General features: G+C 55.4%; 1 protein-coding gene across 1 annotated transcript in view; it reads right to left on the minus strand.

Moving 5' to 3' along the window:
- Window positions 1–13893, minus strand: part of Megf6 (multiple EGF like domains 6) — an 87404-nt gene that overhangs the window by 25637 nt on the left and 47874 nt on the right. Inside the window, exon 4 of the mRNA XM_055615351.1 lies at window positions 2749–2871. Coding sequence (XP_055471326.1) covers window positions 2749–2871 — 123 coding nt within the window. The remainder of the gene's footprint in view (window positions 1–2748; window positions 2872–13893) is intronic.

Genomic DNA, 13893 nt, shown 5'->3' on the forward strand with positions numbered 1-13893 from the left:
CATAACTTATATGTCTCCTGGTTTGCCTGGATTTGGGGGTGAGAATGTGGCATGGAGTCCTCCACAGGGCCCAGGACAAATACCTCCCAGCTCCTTTGGGCAACCTCCTCAGCTAAAACCAGAGCTACTCAGATTCCTCCATCCTAGGCCAGCATTTCAGGGCAATGGTAGCTAAGGCAGTTTCCTGAGCACCTGAAAGAGGCACCCAGGCACCCTTGAAGGAAGCTCATAGGAGGTCCTATAATTACTCAGGAAGCATTTGAACTTGAACTCTGCCTCCTCTGAGGTCTTTGCTAATCTTTGCGGGCTTTTAATGTGACCATCTCATGAGCTCACATCCTATACCACTAAAGGACAATTATGCCTCTTCTGGCCTCTTCTCCACCTCGGCCTCTGAAATCCTCGCCTCAAGAGGCTGCAGGGAGAGGCTGTCCAAGGCCTCAGGACCTGAGCCTGGAGGTGTGCTTGCAGGGCTCTCTGCCAGGAGCCCAGCAGGAAGGGGAAAGCCGGCACCAGCTGTGCACCAGCTGACCTCCCAAGAAGGTAAATTCTTCCCACGTATGTCAGCCAAGGACCCACCACACTGTAGGTGTGGAGGGCACAGTCATGAACCAGGGACAGTGACCACTGCCTCAGCCTACACCATATGCTTTAGGAGTTCCAAAGAGGGCGATGAAGCTGGGGTGAAGAGATGAGCCCCTGAGCTCTTCAGAGACCTAAAAAAGTCTAGGAGGTTTGGCATGGCCTGTGTTGGGTCCTCCAAAGGGCCCAAGACAAATACCGCTATGCTGGCTCCCTCTGGCAACCTCCCTGGCCACAGGAGAGCTGCGCAGCTACCTCCACCCCAGGCTAGCACCCCAGGCAATCACACCTAGGCAGTTTCCTCAGCAACTGGAAGGGGTGTGGGATAGAATGTAGAGGAGTACCCAGAAACTCCTGAAGAAAGCTCCCAGGGGATCCTGAATTGCTCTGAAACCTTCTCAGGTCCCCCCAGGCTCATCATAGATGCTCCCTAGGAATTCTAGTCATACACACACACACACACACACACACACACACACACACACAAATCCATCACCCACAGCCAGATGAGTGGAACACAGAGAGATGACTGAGGATGGAGGATGAGTATGGACCATATGCTCAGGGAACACAGGCACAGCGCGGGAACAAGGATAAAATAATGCTCAAGGGTCCTCAGAACACCACCAGATGCTTACAGGGAAAGCAGCAGAGAAAAGAAGCCACCACACCTGGAGGAGCCAGTGTAGAGAATTTGCACAGACAGGAGGCGGGGACCTCATTAAACATCAGTGTAAATCCCTTGTTGAAAGTTACAGACAGAGAGACAAGAGAGATGGAGAGAGAGGCAGAGAGAGAGAGAGAACATCTGAGCCACTGTTCCACATCTAACCAAAGCCAAGTCAGGTAAGCCCTCAGGTGTGAGGAGTGAGGAGGTGGGCACCAGCACGGAAGAAGGCTGAGAAGCCCCGCGAGGCTACCCATCTAAACAGAGGTGCTGCAGACCACCAACAATACACACGAGTCCACCCTTCTGGGGTCCCAAGGGTGCACAATCTAACATGTTTCTCTCCAGCATAGCAGCGGGTGGTGTGGGCACAGGACCGGGGCAGGGTAAAAGGGCAGCAGGCCCCCCCCCCGAGCAGTCCCACCAGTCATTCTAGGTCTAAGAAGCATCCCTGCTCTTAACGATGCCATCTCATCCTGGCCCTTGGTCCTCTCGGGGCACCTCAGCAAGGGTCGCTATCAATGGAGACAGCAAGCAGAAACGCAGGGAATGAGTGTCCCAGTCCTGGAGCCAGAAGCAGGGGTCACCCCTCACACCAATCTCCAGGGTTACCCTTCTTTAAGGAGTACCATACATAACAAGGGTACCCAAGACTAAAGAGCCCAAGCCACAGGCTCCCAGAAGGGCCAGCAGGCCATCGCTGGACTCCGCTGTCACAGCTACCCCGGAACACATGGCAACATTCCTGCATCTGCTTCTACTTCTCACTCGGGCAGCTGCCTGGCTCCCGCAGCGGAGCGGACAGAGGCTGCGACATGTGTGCTTGGGTGCAACCCCCCAGGGCTGGTGCACTGCCAGCCACGTAGCAGCCAAGACCAGGCTGTTCAGAACTGGCCCAAGCTGTCTGGGTCTCCAGAGTAGACAGCAGGGGCGCCTCCCCAGAACAACACAGAAACAGGAATCAACCATGTCTCCGGGTGCCTGTCCCCAGGCCCAGGGTGAAGTGAATGGCTGCCTGACTCTGGATGTCTCTTTAGTTTCTGTGTTCTCAAGAGGCCACTAAGCCCTTCCCATGTAGCCGAGACCCTAAGATAGTCAGGGACCAGGGGCCCGTTCACACCCCTAGCTTCCAGGGAAGCCCTGTTCTGCAGATCAAGAAGTGCTTTCTGTTGATAGGGCCAAGGCTCAGCCTGCCTCCCTACCCAAGAGCCATCCAGAAGGTCCGCCACGCCATGTCTCAGCGCAGCCCTGCTGGGCTGGGTCCCTGCAGACTGACCGACCCTGCAGAACTCGGCACAGCTGCGCGACTGTGGGTAGACTTTGACCCGTCCAAACCTCGGCCTTACCTGAGGGGGAGTGCAGTCCCACCCCGCAGGATGCGGCCAGGACTCCCAGGCAGGAGCTGCCGAGTGTGGAGCACAATGCCAGCCCACCCGGCCCCACTGGGCCCCTCCCCCAAGCATGTTCTGAACAGCCCCAGGCAGGTGACATGTACTCACCTAGGCAGGTCCTGCCATCTGTGTGGAGCCGGAAGCCAGGTCTGCACTCACAGAGGTAGGAGCCGGGGGTATTCACACACCTGTGTTGGCAGCCACCGTTGTGTGCACGACACTCATCCACGTCTAGGTAGAGAGAGTGTGGTTACTGGCCAGGCGCACACTGGGCCAGGCCCACAGCACTGGGCAGATGGAGCAGGAACTCAAGACCTCATCAGGCCACATCTGCTTCCCGAAACACAGGCAGTGCCTATCTTCCAGGGTGGCATATCCCAACGGGAAGAGCTACCAAAGGAAGGCTCAGCATGGGCCATCGTATTCTTCATACAGCTGCATGAAACCCCCAGGGTAGCGCCAGCCCAGGGACCCAGAAGGGGACAGTGAGGGTTCTCAGGAGGAGCTTCGGGGCCAAGGATGTGACTCGAGGCATGGAGAGTGCCTTTCTTTGTCTGTGCAAGTGGCAGCCTCCTTTCTGGTTCTAGTGCTTCCTGTGTGTCGGGAGTGTGCCCCTCCCTCGTGGTGCCCCTTCCAGGAGGGTTTTCTGGAATTTCCATGGTGAGATTCACCAGGTATCTTTGGGCAAAAATGGGGATGTGGTGGAGTGCCGACCGGTTGACTGGCAAGGGGCTCACCGGGAGCCTCACAAGGGTGTCCTGCTCTGTGTCCCTGTCACAAGAGGCAGGAAACAAGGGCACAAGTTCCATAAAGCCACTGTCACATGAGTTCTTGGGCTGGGGTGAAAACAAAGGCCCGATGGCACTGACAAGGACAAGAAATACTTAGGGAGACAGAAGAGCCAGGGCACGATGAAGGCCCCAGGCCCCAGGCCAGAGGACTGTGGTGACAACATCCATCCCAGGGGTCCAGAGAGGAGTGTTCCTGAGCTCAAACCCCTGGAGGGTCAGAGGGGCACACACAGCGCAGCTGAGGTGCATGCCAGGGACTCGCACAGCCTGCTGGTCTATAAATCCCTGGACAGTCTGAGCATTCCTGGGCTTCACTCCTGCCTGCCCCCAGCGCTGACAGTAAGGTGAGCAGGCTCTACGAGAAATGGGCTCTGGGCCACTCTTGGCACCCTGGCAGGGGGTTCTTGATCCTCCCAGGCCAGCCCAGGGAAAGCGGCCAGTCCGCACACACTGCACGCTGAGCACGAGACCCTCAAGCAGAAAGTAGCCCGTGAAGGACCCACAAGGCCGGAGTTTCCCACAGGCCCTCCCTGCCAGCCCTCATACCCAGCTGTGGCAGCGAGGCTCTCCCTAATCACACGGTCCCACCAGCTCTCCACAGTCCTTTGAGACAGGGACAGTTACTCCAGCCTCCCTGTGTGTGTAAGCAACTCCCTACAAGGGTAGATCACCTCCATGATGGATAAGGCCTTTGTCAGCGTCCCCTGAGTACCTCTGAAGAGGGGCCAGCACACTGACTGCAGCTTCCATCCTTCCTACATTTAAGGTGCTTCCTGGAAATGGAGGCTGCTATTGTGGGAGTGACGGCCTAAGACAGCAGAGGCTGGAGCTCTGTGGCACCACCGTGGCTCTCAGGTCTGCCGGCATTGCCGTCTCCAGAGCCAACATCTGGTGACAGCAGGCCCCTTCCAGGATGAAGGGTTTTGCCCCCTCAAACACCCCTGAAGCCCTGACAGCCAGGCCTCTTCTGATTCCACACAAACCAGTTTACAGAAATAGGTGACTTTCTGAAAGCAAGGCCTAAATCCTGCTCAGTTCAACACTCAGCGGGCCACATGGCGGCAGCACAGAGCTGCACTCAAACAGCCTGGAGGACCTCTGAGGAGCTGGGCCTACAGCCAGATCTTTGGCCATGAGCTGAGGAGCCATAGGCTCAGCAGTCCTTAAAGTTAGCAGGGCAGGCTAGAGGAAGGTGCCCCTCAAGATCTTCATTCCCAGAACACTATACAGGGAAATAAAAACCAAGGGCCTTGGCTTGGGAGAGTGTTCTAGGTTATCTAGATAGACACAAGGCCACCAGGAGCCTGGGAGGGTCAGAAGAAGCAAGCCAGGCACGTTGGTGAGGCCTGCCACGGCAGCACTCAGGAGGCTGAGACAGGAAAAGCATGAGTTCCAGGCCAGCCCGTGCTACCCGGTAAGGCACTGTCTCAAAGATTAAGGACAACAATTGACAAGGAGGGTCAGAGCAGGAGGAGCCCTCAGGATGGAGCAGGGGTCCATCAGTGTGGCTAGACACAGTGTGGCTAGTGTTGAGGATGAAGGACGGGCTGTGTGTCCACAGTATGCCTGCCTCTGTGAGCCAGAGGGAAGAGACACCAGCTGCCCTGGTTACGCCTTAGTTCTAGCCTCTTTGGACCTCCAGAGCCATCAGGTCATCCATTTGGTTGTTGTTGTTGCTGTTGTCTGAGATAGGCTCTCATACAGCTAAGCCAGCCTCAAGTCCACTATGGAGCTAGGGCTAGCCCTGAACTTCTAATCCCCTGCCTCCACCTCCTGAGTGCTGGGATCACAGACGTATGCTACCACATCTGGTTTTTGACGCAGTCCTGGGAACCCAGAGCTTTGTGCATGTCAGGCAAAAGCTCTAACAACTGAGTCACACCCTAAGCCCATGATCATACTGCTTTAGGGTACTGAGTGGTGACTGGGAGAGTGGTCATGAGGAAAACAAAACGAAAGAGAGTACAGACAGGTCTGTTGTTTGACTCAGGTCACACGAGCTGCTTTTCTGTGAGCCCACAGTTCCTAATTCCTAGCCTAGCCTCCTGACTCAGCAGTACCTGCTGGAGGTCATCTTTGTGGCCGGGCTAGCAAGAACTCTCTGTCCCCTGACATGGCCAGAGGCTAAGTTCCCCCAAAAGCCCATGCCCATAACTGTGGTGTAACTCCCACACACAGACAGTGCAGCTGGGGGCACACTGAGCCTGCAGTGGGGACCATCCTGACATGCCCCAAATAGCAGAGCTCTCCAAACAAGCAAGAACAGCTGGGCTGCAACTACAGTACGGACACCGTCTTATTGAGGCAGTGAGAATGAGCCTGCGCAGAGCATGGCGGCAGCATGACCCGAGAGTGAAAACAGAACCTGACTGGTCACGAGGCTGTGTCTGGTAGCAGGCAAACCACTGTGTGCTGAATCCCCAGGAGTGCCAGAGCAAGGCCGTCCAGCTGGGGGGACTGGCCCTCCAATCTGCTCTGACCAGTGACTGAGGATGTGATGGCCTCAGGACAGGACCACATGGTAGCATCGCTGTGCCAGCCTGGGCCAGGTCCCTTGGGAGCTGGTTAAGCCTGTAAGTAGCTGCTAAGTTGGGGCTGGCGGTGCTGCAGGGAAGCACTAAGAACGCCATCTGGAAAGGCCAAGGAGTCCTTACCCAACCCCCAGTTCCTGGCCCGGCAACAGGCAACAGTCAGAGCTAGCCAGCCACCAAATGCTGCCTCTGTGGAAACCACCGCAGAGATTTCTCAGGCTTCAAAAGAGGCCTCTGGGACCTCACCAGCAAGCTTACTCTTCCAGGTACCAAGTGAACGTCTCCTGTTGCCACACACAAGACACCTGGTTCTCACGCTTGTAAACTGTGCTCCACTTGCCTTTCTCCTCCTGCTGCCTCTGTGAAAGCCTCAGAACAGGGACTGGGCTCCAAGCTCTCCAAAGCCTGGGCATGCCCAGCTGAGACCTTCTGATGGCACACAGGCTCCCAGGCACCACTCATAAGGCAGTGACATGCCAGCTGGTCTAGGAAGAACCACTAAGCAGGGCGTCTGCGTGTTGCTAGAGGCTCTAGGGCCCTTGGATTAAGTAACACAGAAGAAAGCAGCAGCATCTGATCATCCCAGGTATCCTTCAGGCATGGGGGAGTGAGACTCGCCCAGTGATATCACCCAAGAGCCTCAGGGGGAGGCTTGAAGGGGGCAGCCCTCATCACCCCTTGGAGTGCAAGTGGTGAGTCACTTGGGAGATGAACACACCACAGCCCCTAGTCACATTCCTGAGGGTGCCAGCTCCAAGCTCTGTATAGCCACGTGGAGGGAGGCTGGCTCAGACATCAAATCCCAGCTTCTAGGGTGAAGGAGAATAAGAGGATGCTAATCCCCATGGCTACGGCAGTCTCAGCCCAGAGCCTCTAAGTGGCCCTGCCAGCTGGGACTGAGAGGCTTGGGGGCCAAACAACACCTACCATTCTCACACAAGCAATTCCCAAAGGTCCAGCTGCTGGGACATCACCTCCAAGCACCCCTCTGCAGTCTGCCTTCTCAGCTGACTCCAGAGTGGCTGATAGAGAGGAGGGGACATCGGGGCACCGGAAGCTTTGAAAAGCAAGATGTTTGCCTCCCCACTCAGGTGACTTCCCTGCTGCTTGCTCAGGACACATCTGGGCCCTGTCTCAGCAGCAGCAACCACCTGCTAAGCCCTTCTGGGTTCTGCTTTCTCCAACCCCTGTGCTAACTGGCTGGCATAAACTTTGAAAACAAGGAAGCAGGGCTGACGGCACTTGCTGCTTATCCAGAGGACCTGGGTTCGATTCCCAGCACCCACATGGGGCTCACAACTGTCTGTAGCTCTGATTCAGGGGATCCAACACCCTCTTTTGGCCTTTGAGGTCACTGCATGCACCCAGTACACATACACACATGCAGACAAAATACCCAAATGCTCAAACAAAAAGAAATAAATTTAAAAGAAAGCATAAGAAGCAAAGGGAGCATGCTGGGGAGGGACATCCTGACCCCACCCACCCTGGCTCCTGGGGTGCCCACCTGGCCTCTGTTCTGTGGTGCTCACGGGGTAGCCGGCCTGGCTCAGGTGGCATGGATAGCAGTTCCTCCACAGAGAGCGGTAGTGAGTGCCGGTGACACCCGCAAGGCTGCCCAGGAGGCCAAGGCACCAGAGGACCACCAGCCCGCCCCAGCCTCGGGACGCCTCCATGCCAGGAGGGGTGGGCGGCGTGGACTCAGGGATCTTGTTGAGGGCTCACAGATGAGGGCTCCAGCTCCAGGCTCCAGTGCACACCCAGCCCAGACACAGACAGCCCAACTCTGAGGCACTGGGGCTGCGTGGGGCAGGGAGCAGCTCTGGTCTGACACGTCCCACCCCTTTGCCTTTATGGTCTCAGCTTTCCCTCCACCCCTTGCAGGTAAAGGCCAAATCCTCAAACTGCAGAGGGAGCCGCCCCCACTCCCAGCCCCGCCCCGCCCCCAGGGGGCCATGCTAGTCCCGCCAAACCCGCCCCGCGCATTCCTGCTGGCGCACTCACAATCAAACCACGATCCAGAGGCCCAAATCCCACAAAACCACAGGCACAGACACATGTGCACACATGGGCCCAGTGTACAAAAGCACACATAAGAATGCACAGATGCACAACTTCAGACAGAAATGCACTCACAAACGTGCACAGACTACAGTGGTGTCTGTGGTGTCCTGGCCAACACAGAAAAGAAACCAAAGTAGAGAATGAAGCCATCCTGGCAAGGCTGGGAGGCCCTGCAGAGGAGGATCAGTGGGGAGCGAGGGGAGGTGGAGCAGTACAAAGCCAGAATCCTAGGCGTGGAGATGCTACACCAGCACCCTCAGCCCCTAAGCCCAGTGTCCCAGTCTATTCACGGGCTCCATGAAAGAAGCCGGGAAAGAGTCCCCACATCCCTCAGCATGTGGAGAGAGCTGGAGAGCGGGATAGACAAGCTAGGAGGGACAGCCAGGAGCACAGGCATGGGTCTACAGGAGATGCTAATTCCAAGAAGCTGCACATTCAGGCCCTTCAGCAGCTGCCCTGTAGCTGCTGCTACAGGTCTGGGGCTCCGGCTGCAGCCTCCACCTTTTCTGACACATTCTCCCAATCACAGGCTCCCTCCCTCTTCCCAGGTCCTACATAAGGATGGAAAGAGACCTGTGCCCAGCATGCATGGACAGGGTGCTTGGTGACCATGTAACCCCTGTTAGACCGGTATTCTGACTCTAGGCCAAGTCCCTGCACAGGGTGGACAGTCCCAGCCCTTCTGGGACACTGTTGACAGCGGCCCACAGAAGAGGCAGCACAACATCCTAAGTGGAATCTGCTCTCCTGGAAGTGAGCAGCGTCTGTCTATGCGCACTACAGACCCTGAGCACAAGGCTGTGGTAGACAGCCTTTAGGGAGGAAGAGGGATCATGCCCCCAGGGCCCCCAGAATATGATTAGAAAGGTCACAACCCATAGTTTGACCCACTGGCTGTACATGGCAGACAGAAGCCCCGGCAGGCCAGTGGCCTTGCCCAGCAATCTGGAGCCTCTGGAAGCGGCAGCCTTGCAAGCACACACTGTCCCTCCTGCCCTGTCCTGTCCGGAATCTGGAGCCCAGCCTGCCCTTTCTCCTACCTGCTAGGACATGACAACGCAGACCCGCTTGTCTGGGATCTGCTGCTCTATGGGAAAGCCCCTCTCTTGCCTTTTCTAAACGGCGCACCTCAGAGACTCCAAGCCCCTGCCTTGGTGTGCTTCCAGACACCTCCCCAAAAAGCATGATGTAGGCAGGGCCTGGGTGGCAGGCAACTCTTACAGTAGGGCACTGCTTGCCAGTGTTTGTCATATGCCCAACCTGTCAATGGAGTCTCGAAGGTCCCAACCGCTACGGTCACTGGCTGCTGGAAGGTTGGGGCTAGCTGAATCAGACCAACATGGGATGAAGTAGCCATCTCTTCTGGAGAGACAGGAAGAAGAGTCTCCAGCTCAAGTCACTTCACCAGTGAGTGATGAGTCAGGCACCCTCTGGGCCACAGGTGCAGTCACAGGCTAAGCGACACTAACTCCTGCTTAGGCGAAGCACGCTCTTGACACCTTCCACTCAAGACCCTGGAAGTTGGAGACCACCCACGCCCACCTGGCTTTTTGTTTGTATTTTTGGTGTGCATGAGTAAATTTGAAACAATCTCCAGTCATCTGAGAAAAAGAACCTCAATTAAGAAAATGCCTCCATCAGATTGGCCTGTAGTGAAGCCTTTGATTAGGCATTTTCTTGATTAATGATTTATGGGGAAGGGCTCAGCCCAGCATGGGTGGTGCTACTCCTGGGCAGGTGGCACCAAAAAGCAAACACAGCTGGACACGGTGGTGCACGCCTGTAATCCCAGCACTTGATGAGGCGATGAGGCAGGTAGATCTCTGAGAGTTCAAGGCCATCCTGGTCTACAAAGCAAGTTCAGGACAAGCCAAAGCTACACAGAGAAACCCTGTCTCTGAAAACAAAAAAAAAAAAAAAAAAAAAAAAAAAAAAAAAAGGAAACTCTGCAAGCCAGTGAGAAACTGTTGTGTAGCAGTTTCAAGATTGAAACATTGTATCCTGCAGGGAAGCTCCTTAAGATAGAAAGTAACAACTTAAAATAGCTTCAGGAAGTCCCTGAAACTGACCAGATTCATTAGGCCCTTCCCTCTTAAGAGTAAACAAGACTGAGTCACTCTGAGACAAAACAAGACCAGCAAAGCAGTTTGAAAGCTGAGCTGCCTGGAGGGGGCTTAGGCCAACTGGAAAGGGACCTGCAAAGCACACTCCCCGACCATTTGAGCTACAGGCTGTGCAGTGAACTCCAAGCTCACAGCTTTTGTGAACAGTCACGCATGCTGGGGTGGACTGTTTTTGTAATGCAGCAGTCTTCCAGTCATTTTCTACTCCTATAAGTAATGTCTCACCCATATTCCTGTAAGTCGCTCCTCCCTTCTCACCCCCCCCAAAAAAAAAAAAAACCCTCATCGGTTTACCAAGTTGGAATTGGATGGCAACCATGCTTTAGTCTGTGGTGGCTCCCCTATCTGGGGTGAGTAGACGTTGCGTGTGCATGTCTGCCCAAGAAGTCTGTCATACAGCAGCAGCACCCCTCCACGGCCCCTGCTTCTGCTCCTGTCACACTTCCTTCAGGCATCAAGTGTGTTCTGAGAGTTGTAAGCTGAAATAAACCCTTCCCCCACCCCCAACTTGCTTTGGCATGATGTTTGTGGTAGTCTGACAGGGATGTCCCCTGTAGGACTCGGACATTTGAGGTCTTGGTCCCCAGTTGGTGGCTGTTTGGAGAGAACTGGGAGGAGGGCTTTCCTGTGTATCACTGTGGGTGGGATGAGGGATTTCCAAACGTTGTCACTTCAAGTTAGCTTTCTTGGCTTCCTGTGGTAGATCTAGTTGTAAGCTCTCAGCTGCTGCTACAGCACTGTGTCTACCTGTCTTTCCCATGCCTGGTCTCCAGCCACAACACCCGCCTACACCTCTGTTTTCTCCTCTGTAATAAGGGTGACAGTGGCAGAACCTGCCTCCTGCAGAGAAAGTGAAGGCATGAATGGGGGGGGGGGGTCAGCCTTCCGTTCTTTAATGATGCCAAAACCCTATGGCTAAACATTAAGTCAGTGGCAGTGTCCAGAGCTGGTCTCTGAAGGGCCTGTCCTTCCCTATCAGTCCTAAAGATGTCGGAGGAGCCAGCCAGGCTGGCCTGAAGTAAGCCAAAGGACTCCAGCACTGGCCCTGTCCACCCGTAGCCACATGCCTGACCTCTGCCCCCGCAGTCTGGGACCACTGGTGACCCCTCATCCACGCTCTCTCATCTACTGACTCCAGCTCCTACCCTAGCCTAAATGGGGCCATTTATCCCCATGTCCTGCATCTGTCTGGCCTCGCCTAAATGGCAGCTCAGGGACCTCCAGAGCCACCCCACTGTCCCAACCATCTCTCATCATTGCCATTAAACATATCCAGACACAGGACTTTGGGGTCTGGATGCTGTTTGGGAAATGCCTTCCCAATGCAAACCCGCTGCGGCTCTGCCTGTGGAATGTCTGTGTCAGCAGCAGGGGCCACTCCCACTTCCAGGCAGCCCAGCTCTCTCACCAAGCCAGCAGCCACCAGTCTCCTTTGTCTTGATCCCCCCAACACTAGCATGACACCCCCAAACACCACTACTTCCTTCAGAGCTAGGAGGCCCCTAACTCTAGGCAGTAGGGCAGAACAGACATCTCCCAGAACAGTAGGGCAGAACAGACATCTCCTACATAAGAGAGTAGACCCTGCTCTCTGGGCCTGTCTCCCAGCCTCATCATTGGATACCCTCTCCATGAATCCTTCCCTGAGGGTAGAGCCAATTAGGAGAGTGAATACCTAGGCACGTGTTCCGAATCCCCATGAGATGCGCAGTACCCAGGCCGCCCAGGCTGAGTGCAGAGCGGCACTGGGTGACATATCCAGCTGTACAGGGGCATGGGGATCTATGTACACCTCCTCCAGGTTCCTGGGAGCTCAGAGACGACTCCAACTCCAAGCCACCAGGCTACCCTACCACCCCTCCACGTTACCCACCGGGCAATATCCCATAGGACCAGCCCTGGGTGGAACTGCTTATGTAGAACGGTGGAGGAGCAAGCAGTAGCCAGGTCCACAGCAGGTGGGGGGGGGGAATAAAGGATAAGAGGAGGCAGAGAGCTTTAGAGATAGTCCTAAAGGGATCTAGATGGGAGGTGCTAAGCTCCCCATGGTGGGGTGAGTCATGTGGGTGAGTAAGCCATGGTGCCCACTGTGCTGGACCAGTGCAGGCATGCGCCCAAGCATGGAGAGGGCTGAAGGGGTGGTCTTCCAGCCCAGCACGGGGGCAGACAGCCCAGGCCAACTGCATCTCCAGCTACAGGGAGAAGGGCAAGGAAGGGGCTTGGGATCGTCACCTTTAATTGTCAACATGACACAACCCAGAATTATTTGAGAAAAGTCTCACTGAAAGCCTGACTGGCCTGCAGCCGTGTCTGTGGTGGACTGCCTTAATGGAGTTAATCAAAGTAGGAAGACCTGGGCCGGTGTGGGAGGCACCATTTCCTACGTGATGAGGCTAACTGCATGAGTGGAGAAACTCAGCGTAAGCAAGTGTGTGTGCATGCATCATTCCTCTCTACTCCTGGCTGTGGGTGTGCTGGAACCAGCTATCTGAGGCTCCCGCAGCTAGGACTTCCCTTAGGGAAGAACCATAACCTGGAGTTGTAGCTAAAATAGACCCCTTTTCCCCTAATCTGCTTTCTGCTGGGGTATCAGAGCAGCAGAAAAGAAACCAGAACACAGCTTGAACCTGTGTGGAGAAAAGGAACTGAGCCGGCCCCCCTTACCCCTGAACCTTCCCCCAGACACCACATGCACCTGCTGGCTGTTTCTGACTCTTCACCTCCAGAGGAGGTCAGTCTGTAGTCTGTAGCCAAATATAGCTCAACTCACTTCCCTAAGGATCCCAGAGCCCACAGCATTCCTCCCAAGCCTTCTCCTACTGGGTTGTGTGGAGGTTATTTCAGGAGCAGAGTGTGCCAAGGCCCCGGCCTGGCCTCAGAGTACACAGGGTCTGGCTGTGCCTCCTGGAATCATTCTGAATTAGCCTTCTGGTAAACCCATTACCAGTCTCTGCTCCTCACCCAAGCCAAGGAAGAAAAATGAATCCAGCTGCCTTTCCTGCCCGAAGCCATTCCTGGCAGGACCAGGTGGAAATAAGGGAGGCCCCTATCCTGACAGATGGCGGTGAGCATTTCTGACCTGTGGCCTCTAGAAGAGGCCATACATCCCAGGGAACAATGGACCCACACAAAGCATCTGAGACCCCAAAGCAGAATAATGCCAGAAGGAACTACAGAACCAGACCCAGGGCCACACAGGGACCTCGGGCAGGTGTGTGCCTGTGACCTCACAGTGTGTGTGCGCAGACCTCAGGCCACACATAGTGTGTATGTGAATAGTTTCTCACTGGTTGTCTGGTGTTGGGTCTCTCTTCTGAGGTTGTGTGAGACCCAGAACTGCCTGATGGGCACCCTACCCCAGGACACATTCCCACCCTAGGGGTGGGCAGTCACCTCTCTGAGCCCCAGGAGAGCAGTAACCACAGACAGGCCCATGGACACCTGAGTCTCACATGGCACTAGTGGAGAAGGGAAAAACTGGCTCTAGTGACTGCAGCAGCTTCCTGGGGGAGGGAGGCCTGACCTGGCCTTTGGAAGTGACCTTTTCAGGAATACTAGCTTGTCAGAGAATATAAGCAAGTAGGTGAAGGTCGCCAGGCAAGGAGGAGGAAGAGGCCTGCCTACCAGGCAGTAAAAGTAGGAGACCTAGACAGAGTGCCTAGCCCACAGCAGGATAGAAGGCACCAGCAGACTGTGGGTTGGGACTGACACCTGGATTTCTCCCTGTCACCTCCATGGCCCAGC

The sequence above is a fragment of the Psammomys obesus genome, unplaced genomic scaffold, assembly GCF_907164565.1.
Source record: "Psammomys obesus unplaced genomic scaffold, mPsaObe1.curated_primary_1811, whole genome shotgun sequence".
In the NCBI taxonomy this organism is placed as follows: domain Eukaryota; kingdom Metazoa; phylum Chordata; class Mammalia; order Rodentia; family Muridae; genus Psammomys; species Psammomys obesus.